Source organism: Paralichthys olivaceus, chromosome 20, assembly GCF_024713975.1.
Source record: "Paralichthys olivaceus isolate ysfri-2021 chromosome 20, ASM2471397v2, whole genome shotgun sequence".
Lineage (NCBI taxonomy): Eukaryota > Metazoa > Chordata > Actinopteri > Pleuronectiformes > Paralichthyidae > Paralichthys > Paralichthys olivaceus.
In genome coordinates, this window is record NC_091112.1 from 14292782 (window position 1) to 14307671 (window position 14890).

The 14890-nt window shown below is 41.2% G+C and overlaps 1 protein-coding gene across 4 annotated transcripts in view; it reads right to left on the bottom strand.

Moving 5' to 3' along the window:
* The window catches only part of fhod3a (formin homology 2 domain containing 3a), a 54405-nt gene extending 41934 nt beyond the window's left edge, over positions 1-12471 (bottom strand). For 2 of the 4 annotated variants that reach the window (XM_069516391.1, XM_069516390.1), the window contains exons 1-3: positions 11887-12471; positions 5402-5511; positions 1582-1649 (exon numbers count right to left, since the gene is read on the bottom strand). In XM_069516391.1, the coding sequence (XP_069372492.1) occupies positions 1582-1649; positions 5402-5511; positions 11887-12051 (343 nt within the window). In that variant the 5' untranslated portion in view covers positions 12052-12471. The remainder of the gene's footprint in view (positions 1-1581; positions 1650-5401; positions 5512-11886) is intronic. The other 2 variants (XM_020090693.2, XM_020090694.2) reach the window with 2 other exon arrangements.
* Positions 12472-14890: the final 2419 nt, after the last annotated feature.

Sequence of the window (14890 nt, forward strand, 5' to 3'; positions counted from 1 at the left end):
CCGGATCGGATTGCTGCGCTGAATCTGTGCCATGCCGACTGAAATCTGGAGTGCGGTCAATACAGTGAGCAAAATCATTACGCTTTGGCCCAGGGCAAAATGTCACTCGTGCCATTCAAAAGGAAATGCATCTCGTGTTGTGATGATGCAAGCTTAAATATATGCTCTCATAAGAAGCTGGTTTTTAAATAGTATAGAGACAAGCAAATATAGTAATATATACAATTACATCTTCGCAGGCCCATTAGTGAGGTGAGAGGTTATGTGGATTCATGCATGCATGTAGGCTTTCTATTAGTTTCAAACACAAACATACAAATATGTATTTATATATTCACATGTAGTCTCTCCTTAACACCCTCAGCCCCACCTCGAGTGACCTTTTACCTCATCATGTTCTCAACGAATGAGAGTCACTGATTCTAGGATCCAGAATTAGCACTGCTATCACTGGCATGGAGAATGTTAACCATGCAGACTAGTCCAGGAGGAAAGGAGTGAGGAGCACTGGCTCAAAGGAAAGTAAGAGAAAGAAAGAGTCTGTGTGTGTTCATCTTAGTTTATCTTTTAAGAGAATCTTCCATGTGATGGCAGTGAAACATGAATATTTAAAGTATCATGATGTTATAACATTGGTCCAGAGGGGGACATGAGTTCAAATCCATAACAATCAATGTTAGTTACAGAGCTATTTCAAGCTGGACAAAGTGACTGAGTGAGTGGGCTTCATTTTCAATTCTAGAGCTCTAAAGAATATATATATACGTGTATGTGAAAACTCTAAAGATTCAAAGGTTATCTTTGGTTTGGGGGTCATTAATCTACGCTGGACTATTAGGGCCACTTAAAAAGAAAACAAATCAGAAATATTCAGAATAAGGTTGTGATATTATGAAAAAACATTTACAAAAATAAAGTGCAAATTTTAGACATGTTGTTTTAGAGGGGAATATCAGCTGATCAACCTGTCGTCTGTGTTTAAATGAGGAATATCGAGCAATTTTTTGAAGTTATACTTCAGAATAAGTTTCACAACAACAATATGGTAATACTCATAATAATCCACTTGGAATACATGGGAGATTTTGTTGTTTGTCATGAGGCACGTTAATTGCATATGGCTAAATGACAGATATAAAAACATGCTGTAGTATCATGATTTAAAAGATTTTATGGATATGTGCTTGATACATCTATCATTTACCTCCTCCATTGTCATTCATTTCTTCCTCTTCACCATGACAAATTCCCCTTTTATCTCTTTAATTTCATATTTTATCTTTTTTAGTATTTTTCACCCTTCTCCCACAGTTTCATTCTCACTCTCCTCTTCACCATCTCAAACGGATTCTTGATATACAAAAGTACCCACCTCACATCTCAATCACACACATACACACACACACCAGTCACATTTGCTTCTGAGTTGCTGGTCTGACCCCAGTATGTACCATGTGTAAACCCCCTGGACAGCCATTCAGTACAGTGTGTACTGGTGCTTTCTGATTTGTAAAAATGTGCATGTGTGCCCAGGGAGAAACATGTTCTAAGCATATATAAACATGTCACACATGCACTCACCGATGCAGGAGTGCACACGGACTGTCAGCTGGGTCCGGAGAATAACACTGTGCTTCTTCCCTCTGGCCCTGAGAGAGAGAGAGAGAGGGGGGGAGAGGAATGACAAAAACAGATTAATAAGTAAACTATTTATTTAAAAAATACTTTCATGAAAGTAGCTGAGTGAAGTAAACAATTTCACCATAGCTAATGTTTCACTTCAGGAATCAAGTGTAATTTTCAAACTGATTTTGTTACTTGTGTGAAGAAAAATCTGATTTCAAAACACAATATGACACAAGGGTTTGTTATGATGGACCTTTTTATGGTGCAAACCTGTTGGCATGACGGGAATGGTGAAAACAAATGGTGGCCTGCATTAGATTGGTACCCCTATACTGATACACATCTGAGCCTTGAAGATATAGACAGCAGAACTGCCCGAGCAGACACAACACACTATACACACATTTATACACCTCTGCAAACCATCATGCCAATGAGCACACATTCATACACAGCATAATTACAGCAGAAAAACAAAATGAGTGCACATAAACATGAGAGGAGACTATGATCTATTATGAGTCAAACTCTCTCTTCTAACCTCAGCCCTTATCATCTGATCTATAGGAGCTTCCATCACTAACATGCTGATAGCATCCAGCCCAAAATGCCCTGACAACACACACGGTTGGGAGATACTTGTTATGCATAACATGAGGTAAGGATAACACAGACAAGAGAGCAGCTGGCCTCATGTCATTCTGTTGAGCTCTGTTATCAGCGTTGCTCGGAAATAGAGCAAAATGTTACGATCTGTTGATATACTGATGAAGAAATTGGTCTTACTAACCAGTCGGACAATCTATTGTGTGTGGAGGACTGTCAAAGCAGAGATGCGGAGAGAGTAAAAGTGGACAATAGGAGAACATTTAAACACAGAGAGTGTATTCAACACGATCTGCAGGGATAAAAAAAAAAGGGAAGCATAATCTACAGCAGTTTTCACACCATTCTTGTCCTCACTCTCCAGGGGAAGCAGACCGAGCCGTCCTGTCACCAGAGGACTTTGTTTACTGTCGGCTGTGGTGAGCAGTGTCCAGCCACAGCTGGAATCTCAACACATTTTTGATGCGTGGGAACGTAAATTCTAAGTGGAAAAGATCTTCATACCAATGTGCTGTTTATCAGACTCTGCTCACTTTTCAGTGAAAGGCAAGATTCGGTTTTCTAGTTCCTGGTTGTCAGTAAAAAACTAGAAAAATTAGGCCTAATTCACAGGTCGCCAGCGAATCAGAGGGCCAACAACATGCAAAAATAAAAAAAACATTCTCCAATTCACAAATCAATTTCAAGCCTACGCCGTTTCCAATGTCTTTGGACTGTGGCAGGAAGCCGGAAAACAATCATGCAGATGTGGGAAAACATAGAAAGAACCGGGAATCAAAGCGGAATTCAGAAGAGTAACCTTCCTGCTATGATCGCAGCAGCTGTCAAAAACAGCCGGTGGTGTGGGTGTGGGGCTGAGATATTAGGTGTGATTATTTCTGTCATTGGTGATACAATATAAATAATGTGAGAGGAGGACAGGACAGGATCCATCCTTACACTCTATTTTTTCTGGCAAGGGGTCAAACCCAACCCGATGTATGATTCACTTCCTGCTGCCTGCACAGTGTGACCTCGCTAAAAGCTTCCGTTTGACAGACAGGCCCGTCCAACTCAACCAGTTCCACAAGGTCTCAGCCACCCCGACACACACACACACACCTTTATTCACCTGTCCATCATCTGTCAAAAGTGTCACCAGGCACAACAAAGACGCACGCACAGACAAACAAATAAATGTAGGCATGGAAACCAGCACAATTAGACACAGAGAACAAGCAGGCTCTGTGGGCCCGCCATCACTTATCATTCTACTGGTCCCCAGTCTCCAAACACATCAACATACCACACACACTGTCACAGACATATGCAGCCACTTAACTGCTGCATTCTCTGTGCACTTCTCAGAGCTCCGCATGACAATGCTGTGTGTACATAGAGTGATTTCAGGTCACACAATACTGCATGGGTTGGAGGCAATACCTGAGAACTGACCTAGTTAAACTCAACAGGACAGCCTAGTGCAATGTATCTAGCTCCTCACACTATAAACTATAATGTTAATGATGTTACACTATGTCAAAATAAAGATAGATGGTTTTGACTTCTTTATTATGAAGCTAATTAGCTAAAATTAACATCGGGTCAGCAAAGCAACACATGGCTCAGTGTTAAACAACAGGGTTTACGGACACGTAGATGACACCACAGGAGCAGTATGGAGGCATTTCTGTTTTTGTTACTTCAAGCGGATGTGGCTGTAACTTTGTTTACCCCTGAGACTGCAAAAGTGTTTTGGGACTCAAACACTTCACCCACCCCTCCATTGTCAAAGTGGTGAGTAGATAAGGAGTGAATTTTCATTTTTGGGCGAACCATCCCTTTAATGCCACATTGTTTGGTTATTTAATTAAAACAGCTTCTCAGTCCTACTGTATGCTGAGGCAAAGACTTATTCTATGAATAATAAACACGCTTCAAAATAACCAGAAAATCAAACTGACTTGACTGATTGTGTTTGCCAGTTATTGCATATCCAGGGTCAGTTCTTCTTTATTCACTTACATAAACTCTACATAAAGATGAATGACATATTTCCTCCCACTATCCAGACATTAAGCCAGATAAGAACACTGGCAAACCTGTGCATTTTGAGCCACAGTCTGTCAAGTAGGGATTGGAGCCGCGGAAGTGCAGTCCTACATGTGGTCAACCAATCAGGAATCAGCCTCAGCTATCAATCATGATCTTATAACCCGTTTTTAACGTCGAATGACTAATTAAAACAAACTTACCCACAAAAGTGTGATAGAAAAATGTATCTAATGTGAACTTTTAGTTTGGTCCATGTCACATCTACAACATGGGAGAGGCGACCTATACTGCAGCCAGCCAGCAGGTGGTGATCAAGACACTTTGGTTTCCCTTTTTAGCGAGCAGTTATGTGGTCTATCTTTATTTACAGTCTCTGAACAGGATCATTAACATACAATCAACAATCAAACTAGAAATCAGCTACGAATCACTAATCCAGCTGGATTGTTGTTTTGCTAAATTATCCCATAAATGTGATCATTATCATACACCTGTCAACACTAAGGTAGTGCTTCACACAGCTAATATTATACAGCTATTGTTGCGGCCTAAATCTGTTAAATTGATCACAAGACATGATATGTCAGGATAAAGCATGGCTCATCACTTCTGCTACAAAAGTTTCTGTGGGAAATACTGAGCCGTAGTAGCTGGATTCAATTTTCCATTTCTCCCGTTGACCCAAAGAGAGACAGCAGATATGTGAGAGACTGAAAATGATTCTCAGCAGTACTGTAAGAACGTGGTCGTGCTGTTTCTTTGAGCATCCAGAGTTGACAGGTTTGTGAACTGTGAAAATCTTGTCACAAAGACGACCAGAATAACAAGTATTATAAAAGTACAGTTCAGAGAGGGGAGCCGTTGCTGTGGAAGGGAGGGCACATCTGTCTCGCTTTCCAAAGGGCTTCATACTTTCCGTGAACTTGCGCTTCCAAGAAATCCATATCCAGCAGCTTGTGATTCTTCCCCATTTTATAAGAATGGAGAAGCTCTGAAAAACGTATGTGTGTTTGAGGCAGAGAAGAGGCGAGGGGGCTCATCACTTAAATGAATTGAGATGTTTCGACGGAGAAGAGGGGAAGTGTATGGGTGTCAAGGAGTGTGTGCGGAGATTATAAACGTGAGTCACTCTCACCCTGTGTCATCCTGCTGAAATCCTTCCAGCTCGTCCCTTTGCTCAGCCAGAGAGGACTCCAGATCCAGATAGGTGCCATTGTGAGAGAGCTGAAACGTACAGTCATCAAGCTGTGGAGAGGAAGAAATAAATCTTTTTGTAATCCAAATGTATTAGATGAATGAAATGGGCCTGAATTAAGACACTGAAGATATTGAATTTCTTAACTGAAAAACACAAAGAGAGAAGCATTATAGCTGCAGTTGCCCCCATTTAAAATTGGCATTTACATTAGGGATGGAAAAAACATTGAGTAGGAACTTGGACATCCAAGGTGGCATGTGAAATTTCCCTGGCCGTGATGTACATTGGTCTCTGGGCTCACTTTTTTAATGCTCCCACACTATGTCTCCCAACATTTCACACCCCTTTCCTTAAAAAACAATTTCAGCCCGTAAAACTAAGCCAGTTTATAGGGTAGGGGTTTGAACACGAGTGCGTACAGTGGTCCATGAAAAGTGTGTGTGTGTGGGGGGGGGGGGGACCATATGCCGTGTGGCTCTGCTTTTACCATTACAAAGCTGTTAAGTGATTTAACTACTAGAGACATTGCCATAAAGGCTGGAGAACATGAAACTAAAACCAGAGGGGGAAAGTGGAGAAAGAAAGACAGATTTTAGTGCATTTAAATACCAGCTGTGAGGAATATGACACTTAAATGTTATGAAATCACATATATGAAGCTAAAGCACGTTTAAGTCAATCACTGTCATGATATATTCCTGTTTTTCACCTCTCAACAGCTGATCAATCTCGCTCCCACGTCATCTGTGATAGTTGATCTCAGGAAAAACTGCAGAGCGGCCTACGTATGTTAGAATTGACCCACTAATGAGAAACCCCACGTAGTTTGAGACCAAGTGCACAGAAACATATCTGCGCACCACTGGCAGCGATGTTTATGGGTACAGTCACAAGTTGATAGCAGGTGCAAGCTGCCATCCCAGGGAGAAGCTTCATTAAAAGGTCACATTATTGAAACTACCAGTGTTAAAGCTGCCGTTGTACAATTTCAGAGCCCTGAGCTAAATTAGCATTTAGCACCTCAATAGTGCCAGTGGGTTTTGACCAAGCCTGGCCTCTGGTGAGTTGCCAAACCACCACCCGCCGAACCCCTCCACCCCGTGCTGCATGACAACACCCGCTGACCAGGCGGAGACCACAGATCACAAGACCCGCTGGTGCTCTTCTGTCTGTCCCTCCCTTTCACTTGGAAACAGCCAGATGGACTGTCGGATGAACTCACAGCATAAATATAACCCTGCTATATTTGCTCTGCTCTGAGGCAGCATGCACACAGGAGCTCAAGGGTGGGAGTCGATTGGTGGGGGGGGTAACCGAATCTCCAAATGTGTTTCAAATGAGAATCTAAGAAACTCGATACTGCCGATGAACTTTGCAGGACGACTCTATCGTTTATTCTTTAAGAAATCTTTACCTCTGCCAAAGAGGTTGTGTTTTTGTCTGTGTTTGTTCGTCTGTCTGATATTAAGCAGGATTACACAAAGGCTACTGTACGGATTATGACGAAACTTGGTACAAGGATGCGGTATGGGTCGGGGAAGAACCTGTTAAATTTTGTAGCAGATTCGGCTCAAGATGTGGATCCATGATTGTTTTTTCAACATTTCCATTGATTTCTCATAGAAGAATTTATGGATCTATTGCTGATGATGTTTAAAGGAATGATATCGATAAAGTGTTTACATTTTGGTGCAGATCCAAATAAAACTCCAGATCTGGTGAATTTTAATGTGGTTTCATCTGGGGACTGTTGGGCCTTGGCAGAGGTATCGATCTACTGGGTAACATAAGACATTGGTACAAGTTGACATTGTAGCACAGTGTGAAAAGTTAGCCTGTGGAGGGGGACACAAATGTGTACATCAGATTTCGTGGCAATCTATATATTAGCTATTGACACGTTTCACACAAACAAATAAAATAAAAAAACACAAGGCAAATCCCCTGACAATGAAATTTCATTCTGGACCAAAAGTATTGGACGTATCTGTAGTCTAACCCTAACCCAGGTGCAACGTCACTGTTATCAATGTTCTCTCGCCAACACAGCATGTGAGATTTGGTAAATCTCAGATTGAGGTTTGAAAAGGCCGGGTGGGGACAGTGGGTTGTGTTAATCACGCCTTGTCCCACTTCCCCTGATTTTTACTGTAGGAATAAGACAAAAACATTTCCTGTGCCCAATCTGTCAGTATTATTCAGCGTTTTCATCAGTATTCCACCCATATGTCACTGTGTCCCTCATCCTTTTAGCGCGTTAGTGGATTTATCTCTCCCCTCATTCTCACCCAAAACAGACCCACCCTCTACTACCTCCTCCTCCTCTTTTTGCTGCTCCACTTTATCTTTGCCTATTACTCAATCATATAAATAAGAGGTGATCCAGGACCACTTTGAAACTCAATATGTAAACAGCTCCCCCTGCAAAGGGTGTCACTTTGATTGGGTAATAGTAGTAGTAACATAACAAAACAGATCATGCTGCGCAAAGCCGGGACGGCGGCGGCTCCAGGAGGAACCGCAAACCCTTCACACTCAAGTCTCCGGGACGGGCAAGGCAAACACTTGAGTGGCTCGTATACTTTACAATCATTTAATCAACTTCTCCCAGAAGAGCAAAGCAAAGGGAGGAAAAAAAAGGGATGGTGAGGGGGAGTAATTACCTCTACGTTAAAACAACACCGAGCCTGCTGGCGATCACAGTGGGTCGACAGTTAACGATGCCCTTACGTAACGTGGATGATGAGATTTTAAGAACTTTTTTTGTGTGTCGGGATCCGAGCTGGAGGAGGATCAGGCTCTTTGAAGAGTGTGGGGGAGGGCGTGTTAAACACAGCCATTAAATCTCCCAGTGTTGCTTTAATGGAAACCCTTTGGTAATGAAATAAAAGCTAAGCTGTGGAGTCTGGGCTTTGTTGTGTTTTCTGAGGGGGAGTGGGAGTTTTCATTTATCATTTTGAGGCTTGGTGTCCAAGCTTTGTTGAGATTAATTTTTTTTAGTTTAGTTAAGTTTAGTTTAATTTAGTTCACACAACACAATCACAAAATACATAGATGAAATGTTGAAATGCCTGTGGGGTGTGGTGGAAACCGGTAATGGCTTATATGAGAACCACACCCAAATATTACAATCTTCAATCCATGTTATGCATTAGTAGTAAAGAGAAAAGTTTACACATATTACTATAACAGAAATAAAATACTGGGAGTGAAGGATATACGCTACAAATACAGATGAATAACCTAATCTTCAAGACCCTTCATTGCAAATCAAATGTTTAAACAAGAGAACATTTCTAGGTCTCTTTTTGTACAAGGACAGTGACAAAGAGGAAACCAAAAAATGTACGTTTACGTTCCAAAAGATAACTTTTCTACAAAGGTAGATGAAGATTCTTAGTTTGATATGCCTGTTTTGAATGGGTTGTTCTCTTGTCCTGTGTTGATGATCCAGAGCTACTTCAGAATTATTACTTCTCATTAGTGAGTCAACGGTCTGTGGTGCAGAAAGAAGTTAGAAAACTCCATCCTACCTGGTTTATCTGTAGAGGAGATCTTATAGTAAATGTTTTTCATAAAATGAAACTGAATTTGCTTTATTATTGTTCACATGGGTGGCTTATCTTTAAGTGTGAATGATTTACTGCTCGTATTTTTTCATACATTACACAACTATTCCCCCCCTTAAAAACTGTAATGTAACTTGATGATCAGCACCCCTGGCTCTGTCTCTGTCAGGTTGATGTGGTGAAATAAAAATCAGATTATCAAAATGATCAGCCGGGTCAGACATACTGGTCGCTGCTGTTGTTTACCAGAGCACATAGAAGAAGATATGTTCAACTCAGTTCACAGACTGAAGGTAGACGACAGAGCACTGTTCACCTGTTTATTAAACTTGTATTAATATTGAATGTATCACGTGTCCAAATCGCACCAAATGTGACTCTGCACTTCCTCGGGCCATAAAGAATACACATATCAGGGGTGAAGGCGATTAGATGAATGGTTCCTGAGAAATGTGTTCTAAATACAGACAGACAAAAGTTTGTAAAATTGGTAGGTTGGAACGATATTGTCAATTGTTATCAAAATTATGTCTACATCTGAGTTTTGTGTATAGGTTCATTTCTTAAAAGCTTAAAGAGAAAAATGATTATCTCTTCTATGGGAATCCAAAGGCAACTGCTTTGTTTAGAGAGTTTGGACAAAATGACACATCCCATGCGAACTGATTTAGCCTTGGCAACACAGCCTAACCTTGTGTGTGTGTGTGTGCGTGTATGTGTGTGTGTGTGTGTGTGTGTGTGTGTGTGTGTGTGTGTGTGTGCATGGTCAAGAGAGGTGGAAGAGGAGGACAGAGAGGAAGAGGTCAGGAAAACCACAGCACCCAAAAGTGAGGAGAACAAAGTGTCGCAGGGATCCAGGGCCCTGGCCACAGGAATTCTGGGACAAGTGACCTATACTTTACGTGCAGCCATACACAGAGTTCCACCATCGGAACATAATAATACAGTAGGCATCTTTCTCAGAGGACAGCGCAGAAGGTTAAGACAAAAGAGACAGAGAATCACTATCTCAAAATAATCAAGGCATATGACCGAAAACCGAGCACTTTTGATATTTTCCAATAACATAATGACACTCAAGTCTTTTAAGCACCATCATTTAGATCTGGACAGTCCGCTGGGCAAATTTGCAAACAGTTGACTTTCATCCCTATAATCTAAGACCAATATCCTGTTGCCATTGCGCACAGTCGCTCCTCCTGATGTGGACAAAATTACAAACAGGAACACAAGCTGTGCCATCTGTCCTTGTATAGGTTGTAATCATAAGCTTTTCTGTGCTGCGGGCCATTTTTCATTTGTTTTGTGGCTTTTAAAAGATGGGGCAGCGAGAGACTTGACTCGATCTGGAAAACCACTCTGCTGTTGAACACTGGTTTGCTGTCAGAGCTCTGTGCCAGCAGCTGAACTCTCTCTGTCTCTCTGTCTCGCTCCTTCTTTCAACTGCGTTAAAAAGTCTACATTTCCAGCTTGAAGGAGAAAAGATACGGTCACATGCAGTATCTGTTCTGCTTGTAAGGCCTCTGTGGGCGTGTTTGTATGTTTGTGTGTCTGACGCAGTCTCGTCTGGGAGGAATGTGTGGTCGCTTCTTTTTTTTTTAATAAATCATCCCTTAAAAAAATACTTTTACCGAATGACATTTACTTGTTGTTGTTGTTTTGCTGTTACTTATCAGATAGATACAGTCACTTTTTATTGTTTGTGTGCTCGACAGTGTGTGCAGAGCTTTTTATAAACAGTATATGGCGCAGAGTGACGTTACAAAACTTTGTGTACATCCTACCTGGTTTATCAGCAATGAAGATTTCATAGATAAAGTTTTTCATTAAATGAAACTAAAATGAAATGAATGCTTAGATTTTGTGTAATGATTTGCCATCTTTGATTTTAGATTTAGTATTATATGATCTGCTGTTTACATACTATATTGTATTAGTTTGCTTCTTGTTTTTGATGTTTTGTATTCTTGGTTTTATTTATCCTCCATGCACTTTGTAATGACTGTTTTGAAAAGTTTCTAAATATCTCTTCCTTTCCCACATCCATCATCATCACTTGACACTTTAAATCATCTGCTATACAGGAGCATATTTTAAGTCCTGGGCTTTTACGATCGTCACCTGTGGGAACAGTGAGGCGACGCAGGATATAGTTGCAGTAATGCCTTTGCTACCACCTGTCACAGTAACATGCAAAGCAGGGAGCAAAACAATACAACAATAAACATGGGATGATTTTCCATTCAATGGCAGGGGTCAAAGGTTAGCCTCCAGGCTCAATGGCATCTCAGCAAGGCAAATGTGTGCCACTGCCAGCGTGGGATTAAATGAGGATATTTGGTCTGAAACAAGTCATGTTTGATGTCAGTGTGGGATTTGAGGCAAACATTTGCAGCCTTGTGTCAGTGCAGAGCCAGAGTCACTTGTGCTCGCACGAGTTCTCAAAATAGCCTGTGAATGGCGGGTATGGAAGTTTATTTGGAGGAGGCTCGGAGTGAAAACAGCAACCTTGAAGATGGCAAAGCAAACTCAGATTGAACCAGTGCATTGACAGAAATTGGAACCCAAAGATATATGTTTCTATTAAAATGACAAATCTTCCTTTGGGATTTTAGAGATGTTGTGTGGTTTTCTGATGAGATATTAAAATGAGTATTATCTATATATATATGTCATGTTCCTTCTCCTCTCACCCCAACCAGGCAGGTACACACTGAGTAGAAGTTTCTTCCAGTTAATGAGGGAGTGTCTTTTTAATTTAAGGTCTCGACCATATGTAAAGTGATTTCCAAATAAAACTGAAGTGAATTGAGTATTTGAGGGAACAGAGGTGAGTGGTGGGACAGGTCCTACCTTGTGCGGGGCTCTGAGGAGCCGGTGGACCCCTGCTAACTGGTTGATGAGGGGGATGTCCTCCCTGAAGGTGTACAGCGGAGGTCTGGTCGGCTCGGGGAAGTTGGTGCTGTTGAACGGATCGGTGTCGTCTAAAAACTGAACCCTGCACACAAGCGTGGCCATGGTGCATCCATGCAACTGTGGCGACGCAGAGCCGGAGCAGCTGAACCCGCTGCGCGCTCCTGGACCTCTCCCCTCTCCTCTCTCCCCCCCCTGGTAACGACAACAAACCCGGGTCGCCAAGTGTGTGTGTGTGTGTGTGTGCGCGCCCTGTGCGCAGCCTGCTCCCTCCCTCCTGCGGGACACTGGAGGTGGTGGACGGGTGGAGGATGGTGGCACAGGGAGCCGGTGGTGGTTGGTTTCGCCTCCTCACTGTGACTGTCGTCCCGGCTCTCTGGTGCCGCTGTGTTATTCTCGGAGAGGCAGGTGGCCGGTGGTGATAAACGGGAGGAGGCAGCAGCAGCAGCAGCGGGCGGACTGACTGCAGCTCTGTGCCGGAGAGTGAAGGATCAGCGCAGCTTGGGACAGTCTGCTGTCTGAGTCCCACTAAATCCTCCCCCACACTCCCCCACACTCCCCCATCCCGTATCCATTTACCCCTCTGCCTCATCTCTGCCTCCCCCTCCCCTCACATATCTGTGCCCGGCTTATAGCACTGGCTTCCCATATGAAACTAATCCTATAACAGCCTACATTTATTTCCAGGAACAAACATCAACATTAATAAGCGAAGGTGCCAACATACAGGCAGAATCATGAGATCATAGAGCAGCAGAGTATATAACTTATATTTATAAAGAGAATAATTGTCTTATGAATTCTGTGGAGACATTAATAAAAAATAGACTATTGCGATAAAAAGGTGACATATGTAATAAAAACAAGTGTGCTATTACTTCACACACCATTCAAACACACACACTTTACTTTTTGATCAGAGTAATACAGAGACAAATACTATCTGCAACAAGTTAAAGCAGATTCCTGACCTATACTGACCTCTTGTGGACAAAACTTGTAATTGCAGGTACAGTATTTATGTTTGTACCACATTAACTACAATGTCGACCAATTTGGAACCATTTTCTGTAGTAAAAAAACAACTATGTAATTAGATAATATTATTATTATTACCATTATATTACACACATATTTTACTTATTCATACTATAGGGACAATTGTTATATTACTATATTTGTAGGAGTATACTTGAATATTTAGTCAGTTACTGGTCTGAGAAGCTAATTCACTTGTGTCAATCTAAACAAGATACTAGTCTGAGAGAGATATAACTGAATTATGTCATTGTGAGGTCAAAAGATCATCAATATGGTTTAGAGAAAACAGAGCTAAATAATTGCGTCCCACAGCTCTATAGTTGTTCACAATCTCTACACAATCTTTATCACACCGGTGCGTAATCACAGTTCATTCCCCACATGTGGACAAGACACAGAAACCCTGGAGCCCCATGCTGCCTTCAATGTGTGAATGGGAGAATGAGAGACCAATTTCAAAGCCCTTCACAGTAAAAATGCATTCCATTAACTGTTTACCACTTATTTCCACCCTTCGTCTGTGCACCTGCAAACCTCACTTGTTTGTGTGAGTAAAAGCTGTTGTGTAGTTAAATCCATGGGGGGAGTCAGTGGGGAGTGTCTGTTTGTTACCACTGGAGGGCAGATAGCTGCTGACTATCACCACTAATGAGTGAGGAGACACATGCAGTTCAACAGTGACAACCATGAGGCTTAACATGCAAACGTTTCCTCACATACCTGACAAGCGCTCCCTGCATGCTCTCTTATTGAATTACCAGATGACCAGCTGTAAAGAAACCAGGTCCTGATCCTGATGTTAATTAATATATAACTAATACATTACTAAACTTTACTTATCATGCTAATGGACACTTAAAAGTCAAAAACTGATAATGTCAGTGGCCGAGGTAATTATTATGACAACCCTTAATCACATAACAAAAAAAATGGACATTTGCAATATATACCATATTTACAGTTTACATATTCTAAACATTAAATAAAATGATGATTAGAAGATGATAATTCAGTGCAGGCATACTTTAACAGATCGTATCCATTCATATACAGTGTATAAACACATGACACATGTAAATACACACATGCATATACAGATACAGCAAACTCACATGTATATACTCTGATATATGTATGGATATAGGTACACTGAATAATATCAAGTCAAATTCAAGACCTTAGCACCGAACGTTAGATTCACTGTGTGCTGTATGTGTCCTATCTTGTCTATCAGACAACCACACGTGTGAGGGTGCAGAATGACGTGTGCAGTTGCAGTGGCTTCATATATTCAGACACTGTGCTGCTGCTCTCCCTGCAGCCAGGAGGTACAGCTGAGGTTACTTTAGTGAGCAGCTTCCATAGCAACCTTTAAACATGACTCACAGGGCACTATGGGCTTTATAGGAAGTGCACCATATACCATTCACCCTTATCTGAACAGGATGCTGTAGACTTTTTTTCAGGCAAATGGAGCTCTGTTGATAATTTTAGATTTCAAACAACGTTAATAATTATGGCAATATAAGTTTAATCAGTAACAATACAACAAGGCTTCAATATCTATCTATCTATCTGTATATATAGGTCTATATAGTTCTATATATAGAGAAAGAGAGAGATAATCCTTACACATTGTCCAAGCACAGTGAGGAGAAAAAAAAACATTATTGATGAAAATGAAATGAACATTTTTGCTGTGTATCAAGTGTTTCCCATCATCTGCTCATAAAGTTTAAAGTAGAGTTTAAAACCACAAACTTTACTCTGGAGCAAAAATCAGTCTTTGAACTTGGAATAAATAATAATTTTGTTGTTTTACTGTTTACTTATTATTTCACCTCTTCTACAGGAACCCTTATTTCATCATTACACTGTCATACACATAACTGCATTATGGTCT